Source organism: Artemia franciscana, chromosome 6 (assembly GCF_032884065.1).
Source record: "Artemia franciscana chromosome 6, ASM3288406v1, whole genome shotgun sequence".
NCBI lineage: Eukaryota > Metazoa > Arthropoda > Branchiopoda > Anostraca > Artemiidae > Artemia > Artemia franciscana.
In genome coordinates this window covers 39318722-39342760 of record NC_088868.1, presented here as the reverse complement: position 1 = coordinate 39342760, position 24039 = coordinate 39318722, and the positions used below count along the sequence as shown (strand labels likewise).

General features: G+C 34.7%; 1 protein-coding gene across 1 annotated transcript in view; it reads right to left on the bottom strand.

The window, feature by feature from the left end:
- Positions 1-570: 570 nt before the first annotated feature.
- Positions 571-24039, bottom strand: part of LOC136028412 (uncharacterized) — a 34278-nt gene continuing 10809 nt past the window's right edge. Inside the window, exons 2-4 of the mRNA XM_065706249.1 lie at positions 17032-17209; positions 12046-12210; positions 571-981 (exon numbers count right to left, since the gene is read on the bottom strand). Coding sequence (XP_065562321.1) covers positions 696-981; positions 12046-12210; positions 17032-17209 — 629 coding nt within the window. The 3' untranslated portion in view covers positions 571-695. The remainder of the gene's footprint in view (positions 982-12045; positions 12211-17031; positions 17210-24039) is intronic.

Below are 24039 nucleotides of genomic sequence, written 5' to 3'. Positions count from 1 at the left end.
AAAAGTGATTTCAAGTGGAAGAATTATTTTATACTGGGTTCATTTTAACTGAATTAGCACGGCGTGCCATTAAAAAACTGTAAAATAAACTTGACACTGTAAGTGTCATTTAATTTATGAAGTTGAATGTTTATCTTTTTGTCTGATAAAAAAGATAACAAATATACAATTAAAAAAACAATCATGCAATAGTCTTTTCTTACCTGTTGTTCTTGAACAAAATAACTTCTCTTTTAAAATAAAATAATTAACGATATCTTATCTCTTTTTCTTTTTAAATATGCATTGTATAGAATTTCTTATGAAGCTTTTCAACTTTTTTAAAGTGCCATCTCTTGGTATCTGTTTCTTTTTGTGCTTTGCAAATAAATGTGTATGCTTGGCATTTTGGCTGGACACTCATCTTCATTGTTGGAAGCTGAGACTTTAAATTAAATTGTTCTGTCGTTAGTCCCACCGTCGTATTCTTCTATTACCCAGGTTTATATAAAAAAAAAAAATAATAAGAAACTAGACATTATGGATTCTGAGATAGTCCAAATAACTAATTTAATGCTTTGATTCTTAAAGTAGGTTTGAATCGGCTGAGCTTTAATATATTATAAAACTATAAAATGTTTCACTGACGAATTCAAAAGTAAATACACACGTTGTTTATGAGCTGACGCGAAAATTTTGAACAAACAAACTACACCCTATTCATGCCATTTTTGGGAAACGGTGAGATTCACTGACGAACATCCATCATCAACATAAGAGTCTTCATTGTCATCACAAGGAACTTGAAGCTCAACTCCATCTACGCTGTAAATCGGCTCGCACTCGTTATCAGTTCCACTCCAACTTCTGAATATATTAAATAAAGAAACGGGACATTTAGGATAGTGGAATCCACATGTTTCTATGGATGCATTTTCTTCTCGTCCAAAATCTTCCGCCTCTACATATTTACGTAAGAATTCTTTCCTCCCTCGTTTTGGCCTGAAATAGCAATAAAAAAGATATTAAAAAAAAAATCATTTTCAATGACTAAAAAGTAAAGCAATTTTTTTCAAAGAAACTATAAATATAAATAGGACCATAGTCTTGCCAGAATCCTAGAGGGGGGGACTCAAATGCAGGAGTCAAATTTCCTATACCAAGTAAAAATAACTAGGCATTCAACACACTTGGCTGTTCCTGAAATATTACAAATTCAGCATCTTGACATATGGATGCGTATAGTATCTTTTGGTTTAGTGCAGCATCGACTGAACAATTCCTGACAGGATCAAATTAATACTCTTAGCTGTTGGGTATCGCAAGCTCTCGCTATAACGATATCACATTTAAGGCGTTCCACTATTTTCAGTCGCTAACTTAACGATTCTACCGACCGAAACTGCTTCTACAGTAGCTTACTTGTCCAGGACCACTCTTGCAACAATCCTTTGAAAGTCTTTATATCAGTTAATGGTAGCCCTAAATATAAAAAAGAATCCTTTTGGTATTTTCAATTAGAAAATCGATGAAATAAGTGTTACCTCTCTTAAAGATTTTTAAATCATTTGGGTGTGTGTGTATCTATCTTTTTATGACCAAAACTAGACACTGAATTATAAATCGAACCTATATTGAATAGACTGAAAACGAACCAAACATTTAGAGAAAATAGCACATGTACGTGGAGTTCCTCAACTTTTTTAAAGTAAACACAATATGTCAACGCACAAACACACCGAGACACAAACAGATACAAAACACAAACAAACATACAAAGTAAGACACACAGACACAGATGCAAAAACAAACATGGTCAGACAAAAGAACACACAAAAAGTCAGATACATAGGCACATAGACAGACAGACAAAAATACGTACACACACAAACACAGAGTCAAAACCACAAACAAACAAAGATAGACACAGAGACAAAAACACACAAACACACAGAACCAGACACACGAGAACAGAGTGAGATACAAATTACTCACACAAACAAACAGGGCCAGGCACACGAACACACTCAACCAGACACAGATAAAAAAAACACATGTAAACACGCAGAGTCAGACGTTCTGGAGTAGAGAGAGCGACAAAAGAGTACATGAGCACACAGAGCCAGAAACACAGGCACAGAAAGAGAGATAGACAAAATACACACGCACGCACAGACATACTGAGTCAGACACACGAAATAAAGACAGACGCATAAACAAAACACAAACATACACACAGAGTCAGACAAATAAGCACAAAGAGAGAGAGAGAAAAAATACATAAACACAGACAAACAGTGTCAGACACACAAACATACAAAGACAGACACAGAGAAAGAAACACACATACAAAAATAGAAAGTCAGACACACAAACAAAGAAAGAGAGACAAAACACACACACAAACAAGCAGAAACAGACAAACCAAAACACAAATACAGACATCAGACAGTTCGTGGTAACAAACTGTAGTAAGGAGCGACCCAGCTCAATAGTGACCGACATTCTAAAAACAGAATTTTTATAACAATAATTACATCAAAAAGATTAAATTTTAATGGCAATTTTGAATATATAAGTTTCATTTAGCTTAGATTTACCCATCAAAAGTTACAAGCTTGAAAAAATTTGCCTTATTTTCAAAAATAGGGGAAAACACCCCTTTAAAGTCATAGAATCTTAACAAAATTCTCACCATCATATTCAATGTATTAGAGAACCATACAGTTGAAGTTTCAAGCTCCTATCTACAAAATATGGAATTTTGCATTTTTTGCTTCAAGACAGATGATGGATGCGTGTTTATTTGTTTTTTTTCACTTAGGTTATCGTATCGACCCAGTGGTCCTAGAATGTCGTGTAAGGGTTCATTCTAACGGAAATCAAAAGTTTTAGTGCCCTTTTTAAGTGAAAAAAATCGGAGGGCACCTAGACCTCCTCCCACGCTCATTTTTATCCAAAAATCACCGGCTCAGAACTCTAATATAGCCATTTCATTCAACATAGTCGAAAAACCGAATAGCTATGTATTTGGGGAGACTTACTCCCCCACAGTACCCGTGGGAGGGGCTACAAGTTACAAACTTTGACCAGTGTTTACACATAGTAATGGTTATTGGGAAGTGTACAGATGCTTTGAGGGGAATTTTTTGGTTGGGAGGGGGAGGGTTTGAGGGGAGGAGATTAAATGGGGGAGCTTTTTATGGAGGAATTCTGTCATGGAAAAAGACAATTTCCATGAAGGGGGAACAATTCTTTAACATTTTTAGGAAAATTTTTAAAATAAATATGAAATTGTTTTTTCAACTGGAAATAAGGAGCAGCATTAAAACTTAAAACCAACAGAAATCATTACACATTCGAGGGTTTCACCTCCCTCTATTACCTTGCTCTTAACGCTAAAGTAATTTTATTAATATCTATTCTACGGCCTTTGTGATTCATGGATCATTCTTAAGGAATTGGGACAAAATTTAAGCTTTAGTGTAAAGAGCAAGATATTGACGAGGGCGTGACTCCCCTCATATACGTAATAAAACCATACGAATTTAGAAGTTCGTTACATAAGTTAATTCGTAAGCTACGTATATTTTTACTAATAAAAATGTTCGTAAAAAATTAAAAGTTCGAGTTGCCTTTTTAAATAACCAAAAAATTGGAGGGTAACTAGGCCTAGTCACCCCCGCTTCTTTTTTCTCAAAATCGCCCGATTAAAACTGTGAGAGAGCCATTTAGCCATACAAATAAATTAATATGCAAATTTTGTTTTAATTATTCATGTGCGGAGAGCCAAAATCAAAACATGCATTATTTCAAAAACTTTCAGAAATTAAATAAAGATAACTAGTTTCTTTAACGGAAAGTAAGGAGCGACATTAAAACTTCAAACGAAAAGAAATTACTCCTTATATGAAAGGGACTGTTCCCCTCTCAACGCCTCGCTCTTTATGCAGTTGTAGGAGTAGTAGTGGTAACATAGAAATATCACCTTTTTGGTTAATTGATCATCTCCCATTTAACTTCTTGAAAGTTCCAAATTAATATACTAAGTCATTCCTGAGTTTCACCCTTTGAAAGTCAGTATCCACAAAATTTTTCTGATTTAGCTCAACCTTTTCTGAAGGGCTCACCTGAATGCCCTTCGCCTTTTTGGAAAGTGACGGTCAAACATAAATACCTTTCTCCATAACATGTGCTGCATGTAAACATAAAAGGAGTGACCTAACTTACAGCTCTTGTTCTAAGGGACTTTGGCTTGATCTATGTTCTAAGGAGAAGCGGCGAAAGGCATAATGGCAGGATCGTTTAACAGTGCTGAACTAAGTGGGCATTTAAAACTTTTGAATGGATGTCTGTTTAAAAAACTTGTGGTCCTGGGAGGGGGAGGCTGGTTGCCCACAATTTACTAACTATCTCTTAAATAGAGCACCATAAGTTGCAATTTCCAATCATAAGACCACAATCCAAAGTTTATATGGCCATCAACTACATGTGAAGATTATATGCCTTAGAAATATCGAATTGTCGATCATTCAGAGCCACGAGGTTATGAAGGGATATTTCAAACCTGAAGTCTTTCTTATAGGATATTTAGACTATTTGAACAAAATGGCTATCTCTAAATTCCTCTGGATGCATTTAGGGTAAATATGTCTTTACCCTAATTTTGACTCTTTCCAATTGAATGATGACGAATGACTCATTTCCAACAGAATGAGCCACGTCCGTGCCTTATGAGCCAATCCTTTCCAAAAGAATCTTAAATGTCAACAAGGACCAACAATAGTAGGACCATAGGGAATACATAGTTTATACCCATATGTGGATACTAAACATTTCCTCTGCTACTGGACATACACCCATATTAGGGTAGTAAAATTTACCTTTAGTCAAAGGTCACACCAGAGGCTTATCCTAGTTAAATGTCGGATTGACAGAAATTGGAAAACATGAGTTTTGGGATATGATACAGCTAATGTGTTATGATTCTTCCTGTTTTATCAATAAACAAATTGAAAGTTTGACTTCACTTAATGTTGTAGGCATAATCGAAGAATTGCTGTTTTCCAAAACGTTCCTTCGGCTGGTTTTCTAATTTCAACCCGTTTCTGAAGTTAACGATCTTAGAATATTTGTCAACGGAACTGAGTTAAAATGTATGTTTTACATAGGTGAGTTCTCAAGTAGAATAAAAAATATTATTTTTAAACTGGGAGGTGAACTCAATGTTAATATGAAAAGAAACACAAAAAACACATTAGTTAACAGTGAATTAAGCATTATCAAAAAGGATGAATATTGAAGTTAAGTATATATCGATATTAGATATTTCACTTGCTTTAATAAACACATATCGTTGTGCAGACTTTACTATGAAAAGATAGTAGAGAGTAAAAACTGGTGATTGTAAAATATATTTTCATAATTTTTACAATTGGGTTAGAACGGTCCAAAAACCTTAAAAAAGAAAACCAAAAGTTTCAAGCTTAGCAGATATCGTAATTAAAAATCGGACTTTCTTTGATAGCCAAATATTTTTGAAATAAATTTGTATAAGAACCCAGCAAATCTTCTCTGATTACAAACCTTTCGCGTTCCGAATGGTGAAGGTCTGGAGCCCTTAATTTAACCAGGATTAAGCCTCCCTCATTACATGGTACAAACGTAATTTATAGGATAGTGTTCTGTTTAGTATTTTCTTTAAGTTTGCTGCAAAAAGTTTGCTTTTTCAGGATAAAAAGTCCTACTAAGACCTACTTTTTGAACTTCCCATGGAGACAGCCCTTTTTTTTTACTAGGACTTGTGGAAACAGCCTATTTTGGCTTTGATATTTCTTATCAATAAGGCATAATAGAGTTATTTGAGATAAAGGAGGAGAAGAACTTGCATTATGTATATGAGTCAATTTTTTCTCCTTGATTTGTAAAAACTTATAGGATTAGAATTTTTCCTGGAACGCCAGCCTTTCTAGGCTTTGATATTTCTTGACGATAGGACATAATCGACTTTTTTGGAGGTAAATGAAAATTTAAAACTTATATTCTTCACATGTTTCGGCTTTCTCTCCTATTGTTTTGTAAAAATGTCAGAGATTATGATTTTTCCTGGAACACCAGTTTTCTTAGTTTTGATATTTCTGGATAATAAGGCATAATCAAGTTTTGTTGAGATAAATGAAGACGAAACTTATATTTTGCACATGACTCGGCCTTCTCTCTTCTTGCTTTGTAAAAACATCAGAGAACATAATTCTTTTCATGGCAAGTCAACCTTTCCTGACTCTTCTATTTCTTTTCGGTAAGGCATAATCAAGTTTTTTTTAGTGTAAAGGGAGAGAAAACTTCTGTTCTGTAAACGAGTCGACTTTCTCCATCTTGCTTTCTAAACGCGTCTGAGATTATATATTTTCCTGGAATGCCAGCTTTTCTCGGCTCTGATAATCTTAACAATAGGTCATAATCGAGTTTTGCTGAGGTAAAGGAAGAGCAAAATTTAGTTTTGGTATATGAGTCAGCTTTCTCTCATTTTGCTTTAAAAAAACGTCGGGAAATATTATTTTTTGGGAATACCTCATAAAAGGTTTTTTCTCAGGATTATCATTGTTTTAGATTTCACGTCTATTAAAGAATAGGACTAAATGTAGCAGGAATAAATTTGCTGGCTTTTCAATTTCTAAAATTGCAGAAATATTTAAATGCATTCAAGGAACGGGATTATTGGAACAGACAGCGCTCTGAAAAGAAATCAAATTGCGTAAAGAAAAAATAAGAGTGATTTAAAAAATATGTGTACATATTTAAACAACAGGACACAACAATTCAAAAACCTAAAAAAGTAAACCAGAATAACTAATGCATGAAAACCAAACAGTTTTTTGTTTCTGATTACAAGCCTGCCAAGTTCAATATTAGAGGCCGGAGGGCTGGTTTCCCCCCATTTACTCTCAACTGTTAAAAAGAACATGAAGCTTTTAATTTTCAATCTGATAAGCTCCCTCCGAAGTGTTTCTGACACCCTTTACCTAAATTTATTTTGGATAAAATATAATGTTCTAGAATTTTTTTTTCTCTACTCCTTTTATTTGTTTTATTTGCCATTTGGCTTCCAAATATGGGTAAGGTTCTCCAGGTTGGAATTTTCTAAGCAACCTTTTCTCAGGTGAGGGGTTAAATATATTATTTTTAAGTCTCAAATTCGTTCACTAACCGAAACTCAGTCCCTAATACTAGTCAATAATTCCTATGAAGCAATTACTGTTTTGTTCTTAGATTACACATAATAGCGACGAAGACCACACTGCCTTTCCATAACAAACAAATACAACGTAGAGACAATAGGGAATTTTTATGATGTTTATTCGTACATCGATTCAAAATCTTTGTTCTTATGAGGCTTTAAATTCCTTGCTCAGATGTAATTTTATTAGGAAGTAGCATGACCACCCTCCTGATAAATTTTAAGACCAAGAAATTCTTTTAAATATCAGTTTTTGGCTAGTTCCCACCATTTCTTTCTAATTTGTTTTGATTTTCACAGTTCACAAATGTTTCAAAATGTTTCACACACTTTGTCAATGATAAAACAAGATCTAATCATAATTAATTAAATATGTAATTGGTTTAGTTATTGCATCAATTCTATTAAGGGCTCGCTTACCCATAAATTGAGAACTGGAACGTAAAAGTCATTTAAATACTGACTCTAAGAAGAAAATCCTTAAAGAGGGGATCATAAGAATTATAATAACATTAAGAAAAAATATAGTCAAGCTAAGGCCAAAAGCTAAAATAAGAGCCAAAAATATTTTTAGGGTTTCTTAAGTCTTACAATTTTAACGGTTTCGAAGAGCATCACTCGCAAATGAGCAATACCATCGAATTGACACAGTTATCATATCAAACAGTTCGTGGTAACGAACTGTAGTAAGGAGCGATCCGGCTCAATAGTAACCAAAACTCTAAAAAATTGAATTTTGATATCAATAGCTACATCAATAGAATCGCATTTTAATGCTGATTTTAAATATATAAGTTTCATCAAGATTAGTTTTACCCATCAAAAGTTAAGAGCCTGAGAAAATTTGCCTCATTTAGGAAAATAGGGGAAAACACCCCCTAAAAGTCGTAGGATCTTAACGAAAAGGACACCATCAGATTCAGCGTATCAGAGAACCCTACTGTAGAAGTTTCAAGCTCCTATCTACAAAAATGTGGAATTTTGCATTTTTTGCCCGAAGACAAATCACGGTTGCGTGTTTATTTGTTTGTTTTTTTTTTGTTTTTTTTTCCCAGGGGTCATCGTATCGACCAAGTGGTCCTAGAATGTCGCAAGAGGGCTTATTCTAACGGAAATGAAAAGTTCTAGTGCCGTTTTTAAGTGACCTAAAAAATTGGAGGGCATCTAGGCCCCCTCCCACGCTCATTTTTTTCCAAAAAGTCAACGGATCAAAATTTTGAGATAGCCATTTTGTTTAGCATAGTCGAAAATCATAATAACTATGTTTTTGGGGATGACTTGCTCCCCCACAGCCCCTGGGGGAGGGGTTGCAAGTTACAAACTTCAACCAGTGTTTACATACAATAATGGTTATTGGAAAGTGTACAGACGTTTTCAGGGGGATTTTTTTGGTTTTTGGGGTAGGGTTGAGGGAGGGGGCTATGTGGGAGGATCTTTCCTTGGAGAAATATACCATGGGGGAAAAAATTCAATGAAAAGGGCGCAGGACGAATCTGGTCACGTTAGAAAAAAATGTCAAATTAAGAGCTTAATATACAATGCTGGGTGTTCGGAGCCTCTCTATTATGGAGTATAATTTGAAAATAACACAACTATACGAGCGATAAAACATATATACCACAACCATAACTCAACTAACGAAAGAACTGCTAAGAAATAACACAACTATAAAGCGAAAACAGGTGAAAACTAACGGGAAAATAAACGAACTAAGAGGTGGAAGGGGCCCAGACAAAAAATATAATCCTTTTTTCAATTTTGAGCCTAACTTCCGCAAAGGAGTAATAATGTCAGAAGCCCCAAAATACCGAATTATTTTCTTTTCAAACAGTTCGTGGTAAGGAACTGTAGTAAGGGGCGACCCGGCTCAATAGTAAACGAAACTCTAAAAAACGGAATTTTGATGCTAAAAGATACATCAAAAGATTCAAATTTTTACGCTGATTCTAAATATTAAGTTTCAATTAATTTAGTCTTTGTCATCAAAAGTTACGAGCCTGAGAAAATTTGCCCTATTTTGGAAAAAAGGGGGAAACATCCATTAAAAGTCACAGAATCTTAACGAAAATCACACTATCGCATTCGGTATATCAGAGAACTCTATAGCAAAAATTTCAAGCTCCTATCTAAAAAATGTGGAATTTTGTATTTTTTGCCAGAAGACAAATCACGGGTGCGTGTTTAATTATTTGTTTTTTTTTTGTTTTTTTTTTCCCAGGGGTCATCTTATCGACCAAGTGGTCCTAGCATGTCGCGAGAGGGCTCATTCTAACGGAAATGAAAAGTTCTAGTGCCCTTTTTAAGTGACCAAAAAATTGGAGGGCAAATAGGCCCCCTCCTATGCTCATTTTTTTCCAAAAGTTAACAGATTAAAATTTTAAGATAGCCATTTTGTTCTACATAGTCGAAAACCATAATAACTATGTCTTTGGGAATGACTTACTCCCCCACAGTCCCTGAGGGAGGGGCTGCAAGTTACAAACTTTGACCAGTGTTTACATATAGTAATGGTTATTGGGAAGTGTACAGACGTTTTCATGGGGATTTTTTGGTTTGGGGGTGGGGTTGATGGGAGAGGGCTTTGTGGGAGGATCTTTCCTTTTGAGGAATATGTCAGGGGGGAAGAAAAATTCAATGAAAAGGGCGCAGGATTTTCTAGCATTACTATAAAAAAAACAATGAAAAAATAAACATGAAAACGTTTTTTCAAATGAAAGTAAGGAATAGCATTGAAATTTAAAACGAACAGAGATTATTACGCATATGAGGGGTTCTAAAAATACTTTAGCATAAAGAGCGAGGTATTTAGGAGGAGATAGATACCTCGCTCTTGATGCTAAAATATTTTTAGTGATTTCAACTATTAATTCTACGGCCTTTTTGATTCAGGGGTCATTCTTAAAGAATTGGGACAAAACTTACGATTTAGTGTAAAGAGCGAGGTATTAACGAGGGTACAAACCCCCTCGTACACATAATAAAAATATAAGAATATAAAAGTTTGTTACGTAAGTTAATTCTTAAGTTACGTATATTTTTTACTAATAAAAACGTTCGTTGAATATTAAAAGTTCTAGTAGCCTTTTTAAGTAACCGAAAAATTGGAGGGCAGCTAGGCCTCCTTCCCCACCCCTTATTTCTCAAAATCGTCTGATCAAAACTAAGAGAAAGCCATTTAGCCAAAAAAAATTAATATACTAATTTCATTTCAATAATTTATGTGCGGAGAGCCAAAATCAAACATGCATTAATTCGAAAACGTTCAGAAATTAAATAAAAAAAACTAGTTTTTTTAACTGAAAGTAAGGAGCGACATTAAAACTTAAAACGAACAGAAATTACTCCGTATATGAAATGGGTTGTCCCCTCCGCAGTCCCACGCTCTTTACGCTAAAGTTTTTAATTGTTTTAAAAAGTAGAATTGTGGTAAAGAGTCAAACTTTAGCGTAAAGAGCGAGGGACTGCGGAGGGGACAACCCATTTCATATACGGAGTAATTTCTGTTCGTTTTAAGTTTTAATGTCGCTCCTTACTTTCAGTTAAAAAAACTAGTTTTTTTTATTTAATTCCATTAAATGTTTAACTGTCGTTACTGAATTGCCACATTGACCATAGAGATATAATAAATTATCTAATTTAGGTGGATTATAATTATCTTGATCAAAGGTAAAAGATATAGATGTATGATGCATAGTCACCATGGTACAAAGAATAAGTACAACATGAAAATGAAAAAATTGAAATAATTCAAGATAAAAAAAAATCAAGTAAAAGAGTGAGGATTTGAATAGATTGGGGCAGAGGAGGAGCATCCATAGCTGTGTTGGACTCGAGCGGCTTGGTGTTGCGGTGAGTTGCTAGTAGTATAATGTAGATAATGGCAAAGGATTATGGAAAATAAAATAAAGTATTTTTCTAAGCAATAGTTGCCCCAAATGCAAAACGGAAGGACCCGTCTCTTTGTACGCTGCTTAAAGTATCAGTAAGTTGGACTGGATGTGTTGGACTCGAGCGGCTTGGTGTTGCGGTGAGTTGCTAGTAGTATAATATAGATAATGGCAAAGGATTATGGAAAATAAAATAATGTATTTTTCTAAGCAATAGTTGCCCCAAATGCAAAAAGGAAGGACCCGTCTCTTTGTGCGCTGCATAAAGTATCTGTAAGTTCGAATTTTTTCCCATAAAAGTGTAGTTAGCCATTTCCAGTTTTACCAAAATTAAAAACAGTTTCTGTAAATACGCTTTTACCATTTCTTTCTTCTCACACTTTCTTCTTTCTGAGATCCTGAGCTTATATTTTGTAAGTAGTGATTATCGGTACGCATCAAACCGACTGTGGAAATAGAAAAGGCGTTAAATGACTAATGAGTCAAAATAATGTATGCATTGATTACGCTATTATCAGGTACATTCGATCGATTGGTTTAATCAGAATTTACATATCCACTCTCCTTCTCCATGTATTTAATTTTTTAATCTAATGAAAAGGCCTGAAATCCACCGAATTTTTACCAGTTCTGAACACCAAAGAGTGCAGGGCTCTTCCACAGCCACAAAGTTAGTTCAGCCCATACATGAAAGGACCAGAAAGACAGGATTTGAGCTCAAGAAAACTACAAAATCATGCTTTCCAAAATAATTTTTGCTTCTCTTGAATGTTTTGAAAAATGTCACATTGCGCCTTCAAAATTTCCACAACCACCAAGAAGTATTATGTTTTCGTCATAAATTTATTAATTTTCTGAGCAACAAATCTAGAAGCTTCAATTTTTGGGGGTTCCCAATGCAGGAGTAGTTTTTAGAAGGAGTATGTTAGCATAAAAACTTACGTTAGCATTATTGTAATTATCTCCCCAATCATGGTCATCTCACCTATAGGGTGTCTTTGCATTTCACAAATGGTTCGAAGCATGCAAGATCGACCATCTACACCCATTACTGCTAGAGCAGATTCTAAGGCCTTGAATAATTTATATTGATCATCCTCGATGCTCCTAGAAAATAAATTCATTTGTAGTTAAGAATGAGAAAAACATTACTCTTGAGATTAATCCGTTTTTGAAGTCCCTGTGTTAGTTTGTTTGTTCCCAGTGATATAAACAATTGCTGGCTTAAAAATACTTTATTTAAAATACGCACATTTAAGTTTCGTGTAATTAGGAGGAATTTTTACTGCCATCAGAATTCTCCTGCTTAATTTATTTTTTATTTGATCTGGTATGGACATTTTCATTCATTGTATTATTACCAGTTTTGGTCAGTACCATCCTCTTCCTGTACCTTTGACATATTTTGGCTCTATCCTCACTTGTTGTTCTCTATATGGTCTAAATGTTCAATTTTAATAGCCTTGATTCAAACTTTTTTCAATTTACCTCTGAAATCTGTCCCCTCTCTAAATCTAAATTTTTGAGTGTACTCAGCTCACCAATGCCCTCTGAAATTGTCAGCCTGATTCTTTAAGTTGTTCCTTATATGACTTCCAAGTTTTTGATTACTTAAAAAAGTAACTGGAACTTTAAATTTTTTACAAACGTTTTCATTGGTAAAAATGTACGTAACTTGCGAATTAACTTGCGTAACAAACTTCTATATTCGTACTTTTTTATTGCGTATATGACGGGGCTCAACCCTCGTCAATACCTCGCTCTTTACACTTTGACCTTTGACCTCTGAATCACAAAGGCCGTAGAATAAATAGTTGAAATTACTAAAAATACTTTAGCGTAATGAATGAGGTATAACGAGGAGGTAAACCTCTTATATGCGTAATAATTTTTTTTTATTTTTAAGTTTTAATGCAGCTCCTTACTTTCAGTAGAAAAAAACTTTTCATATTTATTTTTTCATTTTTTTTCAAATAATTCTAGAAAATCCTGCGCCCCCTTCATTGAAATTCTCTTCCCCTATGACAAGTTTCTCCATGGAAAGATTCTCCCACGTACCCCTCTCCCCTCAACTCTCCACCCTAAGCAAAAAAAACATCCCCCTGAAAACGTCTGTACACTTCCCAGTAACCATTGCTATATGTAAACACAGGTCAAAGTTTGTAACTTGCAGCCCCTCCCACGGGGACTGTGGGGGAGTGAGTCGTTCCTAAATACATAGTTATTAGGTTTTTCAACTATGGTGAATAAAATGGATATTTCAGAATTTTTATCCAGTGAATTCTGGGAAAAATGAGCGTGGGAGGGGGCCTAGGTGCCCTCCAATTTTTCAGTTACTTAAAAAGGGCACTCGAACTTTTAATCTACGTTAAAATGAACCCTCTTGCGACATTTTAGGACCACTGGGTCGATACGATCACCCCTGGTTAAAAAACAAACAAACAAATAAACACGCATCCGTGATCTGTCTTCTGGCCAAAAATGCGAAATTCCACATTTTTTAGATGGAAACTTGAAACCTCTACAATAGGGCTCTCTGATACGCTGAATCTGATGGTGTGATTTTCGTTAAGATTGTATAACTTTTAGGGGATGTTTTCCCCTATTTTCTAAAAATAAGGCAAATTTTCTCAGGCTCGTAACTTTTGATGGGTATAACTGATCTTAATGAAACTTATATACTGAAAATCAGGATTAAAAGGCGATTCTTTTAATGAAACTGTTGGTATCAAAATTCTATTTTTAGAGCTTCGGTTACTATTGAGCCGGGTCGCTCCTTTCTACAGTTCGTTACCACAAACTCTTTGAAAATTATTAGTATGATGTATATTTTTAAACTTAGAAATTCTTTTGATAAAAATGCTTCAATTTAGAAATGCTTAAGAGAATGGATGATTTTAGAAAGAATATAGACTATGTCAGCGAAATTATAATATAAGAATATGTCAACGAAATTATCACTCTAAACACTCTTCCCAAATGATAACAACTTATAGATTAGTAATCGATAAATGGTTGAGTCATCACGCCCCTTTATTTCTCAGCTCTATTATAAGCAAGCAGCTTATTCATCTAACAGGAGAACTTTAGCAAAGGTCCTTTCCTTGTATGGTATTAAACAAAAAAAAAACATTTTTAAAAAAATGAAAGTAAGGAGCGACATTAAAACTTAAAACGAACAAAAATTACTCCGTATATGAAAGGGGCTTTTCCTCCTCAACGCCCCGCTCTTTACGCTAAAGCTTGACTCTTTCTCTCAGCTCTACAGTTTAGAACAGTAAAAAACTTTAGCGTAAAGAGTGGGGCTTTGAGGAGGAAAAGCCCCTTTCATATACGGAGTAATTTGTTCGTTTTAAGTTTTAATGTCGCTCCTTACTTTCATTTAAAACAATTTGTTTTTTGTTTGCTTCATTTCTGGACGTTTTTTAATTAATACATTTTTTTATCTTGGCTCTCCACGCATAAATAATTAAAACGAAATTTGCATATTAATATTTTTTGGGCTAAATGGATTTTTCATAGTTTAATTGGAAGATTTTGAAAAAAAGGAGCGAGAGAGTAGGCCTAGTTGTCCTCCAATTTTTTGATTACTTAAAAAGACAACTATAACTTTTAATTTTTACGAACGTTTTCACAAGTAAAAAATATACGTAACTTACGAATTAACCTACTTAGCGAACTTCTATATTTGTATGCTTTTATTGCGTATATGAGGGGGCTAACCCCTCGTCGATACCTCGCTCTTTACAATAAAGCTTAAATTTTGCCCCAATTCCTTAAGAATGACCCCTGAATCAAAAAGGCCGTAGAATAAATAGTTGAAATTACAAAAATACTTTAGCGTAAAGAGCGAAGTATTACGAAGAGGTAAACCCCTCATATGTGTAATAATTTATTTTAATTTTAGTTTTTAAGGCTTCTCCTCACTTTCAGCAGAAAAAAACTTTTCATATTTATTTTTTCATTGTTTTTTTAAATAATGCTAGAAAATCCTGGCCCCCTTCCAAGAAAGTCTCTTCCCCAATAAAACGTTCCTCCATTGAAAGATCATCCCACGTAACCCCCCACCCTTCAACTCTCCACCCCTGAAAACGTCTGTACACTTCCCCGTAACCATTAATATATGTAAATACAGGTCAAAGTTTGTAAATTGAAGCCCCTCCCATGGAGACTGCGGGGGAGTAGGTCGTCCCCAAAGACATAGCTATTAGGTTATTCGACTATGGTGAATAAAATGGCCATCTCAGAATTTTGATTTGGGGACTTCGGGGAAAAATGAGCGTTAGAGGGGACCTAGGTGTCCTCCAACTTTTTGGTCACTTAAAAAGGGCACTAGAACTTTTAATTTCCGTTAGAATGAGCCCTTTTGCGACGTTCTAGGACCACTGAGTCGATACGACCAGCCTTGGGAAAAAAAACAAATAAACACGCATCCTTGATTTGTCTTCTGGCAAAAAATGCTAAATTCCGCATTTTTGTAGATAAGGGCTTGAAACTTCTACAATATGTTTTTCTGATACGTTGAATCTGATGATGTGATTTTCGTTAAGATCGTATGACTCTTATGGGATATTTCCCCCTATTTTCTAAAATGAGGCGAATCTTCTCAGGGTCGTAAATTTTGACGGATAAAACTAATCTTGATGAAACATATATACTTAAATTCAGCATTAAGATGCGATTCTTTTGATGTAACTATTGACATAAAAATTCCACTATGTAGAGTTTTGGTTACTATTGAGCCGGGTGGCTCCTTACTACAGTTCGTTACCATGAACTGTTTGATATCATATAAATATATTAAAGTGATTAGTCCTATGCAAAAAGAACAACGCTGCTACGGATAGGAATCTGGTATTAATCTGGAGTTAAGCAGGGTTGCGTTCTATCCCTGCTCATTTCATTTGGATCATTTTGATGGATGTTGTTCTAAGGAGCACAACAAAGGCAAAAGGAAAGCACAGAATCTAAAAATGGAAGTAAAAATCTCTTTGAACTAGATTATGCCAACAATTTAGGATTCCTAAAGAGAGTGTTAGCAATATTATTGAATGTTTTAGAGGTATCGAGAGTTCAGGATACAAGAATAGGGTTGAAAATTAGTGTTAAGAAAAGTTACTGAGGCTAGTAAGATGTTAAGGTCAAGAAATGAAATTGGGTAACGAAGAGATTGACCAAGTGGACTGTTCAACTCACCTAGATAATATTATTAATAAAAGCTTTTGGTGCATTGAAGTTTTTTGCTGTAGAATAACCATGGCCCATGGTGTTTTTAGCAGTCAAAAAAATCGTTGAAGAATAGAAAGAAAGGCATGTTCACCACGATTGAAATATTGAAGGCCATAGTGTTTGACAGTAGCCAAGTATGTTCCTGAAGCTTGGGTGTTCCGAAAAACGAAGATTTGCTAGATATTTTGAAGAGAAATTATCTGTGGATTTATTTGGGTTTCCAACTCACTGACCGTATCTTAAGGAGTCGGCTGTGCAAAAAATTGGGCGTATCTCTCTTTTTAGGGCTGTAATTAGAAAAAGGTTGAGATGAGTAGGATAAATTCTGCAGATAAAAAATGACAGATTGCACATGATCGTCCTCACTGGGAAACTGTCCATAGGTAGACGAAATAGGGCTCCCCCAAAATTAGTCAGAAGAATGTAGTAGGGTGAGATTTAAGGATTATAGAAACTTAATAGGAGGGTGTAAGGACGTGGACTTTTGGATAGAGCAGGAGCAAACTGGGCTGTGTTTGACTTAGCCTGCTTGGTTCTTCAGAGAGTTTTTAATAGTAGTTGTAGTTAAATTTAGCATCTTTACTAACGTGCTTATTCGGAAGATTTCAGTAAAATATTTATAGGAGACATTTAGGAGTAGTTAAAACATTGGTGCCTAAATTTCCTTTAACCCATCGTGGAAAACTTCACAATAATTACCTTTTCTGTTCTGTTCCCATTTTTTCATCAAACAACGAGTCAAGAAATAAGGCGACAGGGAAAATTACTTGCCATAGACCTCGGATTGAATTTCGACCAGTTCCTTGAGTGACAAGTGGTATATTTAAACGATTATTAATAGTCCAGACTGGCCTTAGTAATATTGCGTTCCTGCTCGCTGCAAAATACATGATATATTTTCAGTAAAATGAATGCCACTAATAACATACGTAGCTAGAATTCAGTTAAATAGACAAGTATAACATAATACATACTATGGAACAATAGCAAAACAAAATAATTCATCAAAAACGAGACAATTATTCAAACCATGACTTCATAGGCCTTTAAAAAATGGGAAGATACACTTGTTATTTACAGATGGTCATAACCAATGACTAAATACAAGAAAGAAATACAGAAAAACAAAGGTCATGAAGATTCATAACATTTGTTGTTATCACTCAACAAAGACTAAACTGGCCTCAGTGCATCCTAAGCAACTGATAATACTTGCTAAAACAGAAAATAATAAGAAAAATAATAGTAAAGGAAAAAAAAACAATAAGATAATATGTGTGAAAATATTATGTCTGTAAAAAAATTAGCTTAGGACAATAAAACAAAGTAATTATTTTAACTTGTCCCTGTAAAAAGCGGATTTAACTTTTTATTGTCCAATGATGACTCCAAAGTGCTATAATCAATTTAATTGGTCCTTGTAAAAATGCCAGTTTCTAGATATGTGTTAGCGCACAAGCAATATTATCCAGATCAATATGTCATTTACAGCTTCTTGTCTATATTATTTGATACTTCCCTTTAAGCTTTAACCACCCTGTTCTCCATAATCTGACAAACCGAAATAATACGCAAGGAATGGCTGAAGGGTGTCATTAACCTGATATGGAAGAGGAAAGTCCCTAAAAGTGAATCTTGATCCGTTGACTTTGGAAAAATAATTAGCGTGAGAGGGGGCCTAGGTGTCCCCCAATTTTTTGGTCACTTAAAAAGGGCACTAGAACTTCTCATATCCGTGAGAATGAGCCCTCTTGCAACATTCTAGGACCACTGGGTCGATACGATCCCCCTGAAAAAATAAACAAATAAACACGCATCCGTGATCTGTCTTCTGGCAAAAAACACAAAATTCCACATTTTTTTGGAAAGGAGCTTGAAACTTCAACCATAGGGTTCTCTGATACGCTGAATCTGATGGTGTGATTTTCGTTAAGATTCTGTTAAGATTTTATGGGGGAACTTTTCATTAAGATTTTAGGGGGTGTTTTCCCCTATTTTCTGAAAGAAGGCAAATTTTCTCAGGCTCGTAACTTTCGATGGGCAAGACTAAACTTGATGAAACTTATATATTTGAAATCAACATTAAAATGCAATTCTATTAATATTGCTATTGGTATAAAAATTCTATTTTCTAGAGTTTTGGTTACTATTGAGCCGGGTCGCTCCTTACCCACGTTTGTTACCCAACGTTTGTTCCCACGAACTGTTTGACTAGATTATATGAAATATTGTTCCGAGTTTTCATCCGTCACGATGTCTACAGTTGAAAAGGACAAATTTCAAATGAATGCAAAGTCCTTTTAGTTCCTTCTTTTGATACTATTTTGTTGCTGTTTTTTCAACGCTAAGGAATAGCCTTTGATCATGTGATTACTGATCGATAGCGAAGAAACAAAAGCAAGGTGCTGCTATCGCAATACTTCAAGTTTTCCGGGCAACGTAGGTCTAGTTTTTATTGTGTTGAGAGAGCAACACTTTGGTTTTGTCTTTTTTTCTGTGCCGCAGATCTCAGCCTATTCCTGGGAACTGGTAAGAATACAACCTGTGCGGTTTTTACCCAAAGTGTGGACCTCAGACCGGGTTAAAGAATATGACATAACATTCTGAAAAGCTCCGCAGAACTTTTGCCTGGGGCAAAAAGGATGGTTTTTACTTGTCAACGGGCAAGAGCCTATGATGTGCGAAGCAACGTGGAGTTATATAGCCTGTGTCAGAGAGGAGTATATGAAGATGTGCAGCCAAGCTTTTGCTTCATCAAACCATGTTTCTGCTTTCGTGTGGAAAGCTCCGTTCTAGCAGGGAAGCAGGCAGGCACCACTTTCAAACTGAAGATGGACTAAATCTATAAGTGTTAAATATATGCGGCATTTACCCGGCCTCACAGCCAATATATCTTTTTTGAGTGATAAATAGAAAAATTTACAGAAGCAAAAAAGCAGCATTTTCCCACGGGTCTGAAAGTGATGCCGTGATTTTGGCTGTGTTTATCATTTGTTTTTTCGGACTTGGAATTGAGGTAGAGAAATGTTATCAGATGTACCTTTTAAACTTTAAAAGTTCTGTTATTGCTAAAGAAATTGGAGATTATCCTTAGCTCCTTTCTAAGTGGTGACCTTAAAAAGTTGGCCTACGGCAAAAAAAAATCAACTTTTGAAGTAAGACTGATAGACTTTGTACAACAGCAATCGACAGCTCTTGATGAGCTGATCAAAGTATATATCATCCATTTTTGGTATAAAATTTTTTCAAGAGATATACTAGTTTGAAAGTTTCAAGGGGCTGACACCTTCAGTAGTAGGGCACGCACTGAAATCAAAAATAGGCGGATAGCAATCGTGAGACAAGTAGTGGACTTGTAAGCAACAGTCGACTTTTCGACTATAATCATCTTTGGCAATAAGGGGTTTGCGAATTTGGATATTGGTGTACCTATTATTTGTTTGCGGTGTATTTGATGGTAAGACCAGTTTGGTTTCATTGGTAAGAAATGCAGGGGACTTGTAAGTAATAATCGTCTGGTAGGCTACAATCATATTCAGTAAAGAGAGGCTTGTAACTTTTGCTAGTTAGTGTAGCATAGTGTAGCATAGTGTAGCATACCCATACTTACTGTAGCCTAGAATTAAGTGTTTACGCAACGGGTACAAGCGATAAAGTAAAACAATGAAAACACAGAGGAATTTGTAAAAATTTTGCTAGTTGGTGTACCCATACTCACTGCAACATATAATTAAGTGTTTACGCAACGGATACAAACGATATCAGACAACAGTGAGACAGTTTCGTAATAATTAATGGAGTTATAAAGTTCAACTGGCAACAAAGTCAATTTAGTGCCTTCTTTCGATGTTCTTATGTTATTGTTGTTTTTTCAACGCTGAGGAATAGTCTATGATTATGTGACTACTGATCGCGTTATTCTTTGAACATAACGTTTAAAAAGCTTCGATACGCTGACAACTTCAGCATTTAACCGATAGCAATGAAACAAAACCAAAGTGTTCCTCTCGCAACAATTTATTCGGCGAAGCCGTACAAAGGTTGCCGCAACCTTTCATGTTGCTCAGGCAAAGTGGGTCTAGTTATCATCTCTCTTTGGGTGATATAATTGGTCAAAATAAGTACTTTTTGTAATTGATTATGCAATGATTTGTTCATGTGGTTTTATTCCGCTGGCCTGGCACATATGAGTGTCTAACAGTTCAAATGAATTGTGAAAATTTACAGACTTTCCATCGATAGTCTGAAACTCAAGGGAAGGGGAGACTTTAAAGAAGCATGGTTCTGAAGGAACTATCTTTCAGAAAGGGGAAGTTTTTAGAGAACTAGACGTATATATAGTGTTGTAAGTTTAGAAATATCGTAAGCACTATTTTTACTCCCCTATCTTATACTTTCTAGTTAAAAATAAATAAACTTTGTTTTAAATAAATCTAGCTAAAAAATAAAATTGACAACTTGTGTTAGTAAAACCAAACAGAACATCTTGAACTGTGGATTTTAGTTTCAAGAAAAAATACTCAGTTTACTTTTAGCTAAATTACAATTTTTTTTGTCGATTTAATAATCTGATATCCCATAACCACTGTTTTCACTCCTCTATCTTATATTTTCTGATACCTAAAGGATGAAATTGACAGCTGGTGTCAGTGAAACCAACCGGAACATCTTGAACTGTGAATTTCACTGTCAAGAAAAATACTCAGCTTTCTTTTAGCTAAATTACAAACTTTTTTTTAGATTTAATAATCTGATATCCCATAATCACTGTTTTCACTCCTCTGTCTTATATTTTCTGATACTTAAAGAATGAAATTGACAGCTGGTGTCAGTGAAACCAACCGGAACATCTTGAACTGTGGATTTCACTGTCAAGAAAAATACTCAGCTTACTTTTAGCTAAATTACATTTTTTTTTTTGTAGATTTAATAATCTGATATCCCATAACCACTGTTTTCACTCCTCTATCTTATATTTTCTGATACCTAAAGGATGAAATTGACAGCTGGTGTCAGTGAAACCAACCGGAACATCTTGAACTGTGGACTTCACTGTCAAGAAAAATACTCAGCTTACTTTTAGCTAAATTACAAACTTTTTTGTAGATTTAATAATCTGATATCCCATAACCACTGTTTTCACTCCTCTATCTTATATTTTCTGATACCTAAAGGATGAAATTGACAGCTGGTGTCAGTGAAACCAACCGGAACATCTTGAACTGTGGATTTCACTGTCAAGAAAAATACTCAGCTTACTTTTAGCTAGATTACAATTTTTTTTGCAGCTTTAATAATCTAATATCCCATAACCACTGTTTTCACTCCTCTATCTTATATTTTCTGATACCTAAAGGATGAAATTGACAGCTGGTGTCAGTGAAACCAACCGGAACATCTTGAACTGTGAATTTCACTGTCAAGAAAAATACTCAGCTTTCTTTTAGCTAAATTACAAACTTTTTTTTAGATTTAATAATCTGATATCCCATAACCACTGTTTTCACTCCACTATCTTATATTTTCTGATACTTAAAGAATGAAATTGACAGCTGGTGTCAGTGAAACCAACCGGAACATCTTGAACTGTAGATTTCACTGTCAAGAAAAATACTCAGCTTACTTTTAGCTAAATTACAAACTTTTTTGTAGATTTAATAATCTGACATCCCATAACAACTGTTTTCATTCCTCTATCTTATATTTTCTGATACCTAAAGGATGAAATTGACAGCTGGTGTCAGTGAAACCAACCGGAACATCTTGAACTGTGGATTTCACTGTCAAGAAAAACACTCAGGTTACTTTTAGCTAAATTACAAATTTTTTTGCAGATTTAATAATCTGATATCCCATAACCACTGTTTTCACTCCTCTATCTTATATTTTCTGATACCTAAAGGATGAAATTGACAGCTGGTTTCAGTGAAACCAACCGGAACATCTTGAACTGTGGATTTCACTGTCAAGAAAAATACTCAGCTTACTTTTAGCTAAATTACAAAATTTTTTGCAGATTTAATAATCTGATATCCCTTAACCACTGTTTTCACTCCTCTATGTTATATTTTCTGATACCTAAAGGATGAAATTGACAGCTGGTGTCAGTGAAACCAACCGGAACATCTTGAACTGTGGATTTCACTGTCAAGGAAAATACTCAGCTTACTTTTAGCTAAATTACAAATTTTTTTGCAGATTTAATAATCTGATATCCCATAACCATTGTTTTCACTCCTCTATCTTATATTTTCTTATACCTAAAGGATGAAATTGACAGCTGGTGTCAGTGAAACCAACCGGAACATCTTGAACTGTGGATTTCACTGTCAAGAAAAATACTCAGCTTACTTTTAGCTAAATTACAAATTTTTTTGCAGATTTAATAATCTGATATCCCATAACCACTGTTTTCACTCCTCTATCTTATATTTTCTGATACCTAAAGGATGAAATTGACAGCTGGTGTTAGTGAAACCAACCGGAACATCTTGAACTGTGGATTTCACTGTCAAGAAAAATACTCAGCTTACTTTTAGCTAAATTACAAATTTTTTTGCAGATTTAATAATCTGATATCCCATAACCACTGTTTTCACTCCTCTACTTATATTTTCTGATACCTAAAGGATGAAATTGACAGCTGGTGTCAGTGAAACCAACCGGAACATCTTGAACTGTGGATTTCACTGTCAAGAAAAATACTCAGCTTACTTTTAGCTAAATTACAAATTTTTTGTAGATTTAATAATCTGATATCCCATAACCACTGTTTTCACTCCTCTATCTTATATTTTCTGATACCTAAACGATGAAAGTGACAGCTGGTGTCAGTGAAACCAACCGGAACATCTTGAACTGTGGATTTCACTGTCAAGAAAAATACTCAGCTTACTTTTAGCTAAATTACAAATTTTTTTGCAGATTTAATAATCTGATATCCCATAACCACTGTTTTCACTCCTCTATCTTATATTTTCTGATACCTAAAGGATGAAATTGACAGCTGGTGTTAGTGAAACCAACCGGAACATCTTGAACTGTGGATTTCACTGTCAAGAAAAATACTCAGCTTACTTTTAGCTAAATTACAAACTTTTTTGTAGATTTAATAATCTGATATCCCATAACCACTGTTTTCACTCCTCTATCTTATATTTTCTGAACTTCAAAGAATGAAATTGACAGCTGGTGTCAGTGAAACCAACCGGAACATCTTGAACTGTGGATTTCACTGTCAAGAAAAATACTCAGCTTAATTTTAGCTAAATTACAAAGTTTTTTGCAGATTTAATAATCTGATATCCCATAACCACTATTTTCACTCCTCTATCTTATATTTTCTGATGATTCGACCTTGCTAAATAGAATTTGTAGCTCAAGGAATATCACCTGGTTAAAGAGCAAAATTGACAACTTGTGCCGGTTAAACCAACCAGAACATTTTGAGCTGTGGGTTTTCGCTATTAAAAAAAAAAACATTAAGCTTTCTTTTAACTAAATTTTAAAATTTTTTGTAGATGCAAATAGTATGACTCATAACCACTCATAACCACTGTTTTCACTCCCCTATCTTATAGTTTCTGATGATTCTATCTTGCGAAATAGAATTTGTAGCTCCAGAGGTATCACCTAGCTAAAGAATAAAATTAACAGCTTGTGTCAGTGAAACCAAACAGAACACCTTGAGCTGTGGGTTTTCACGGT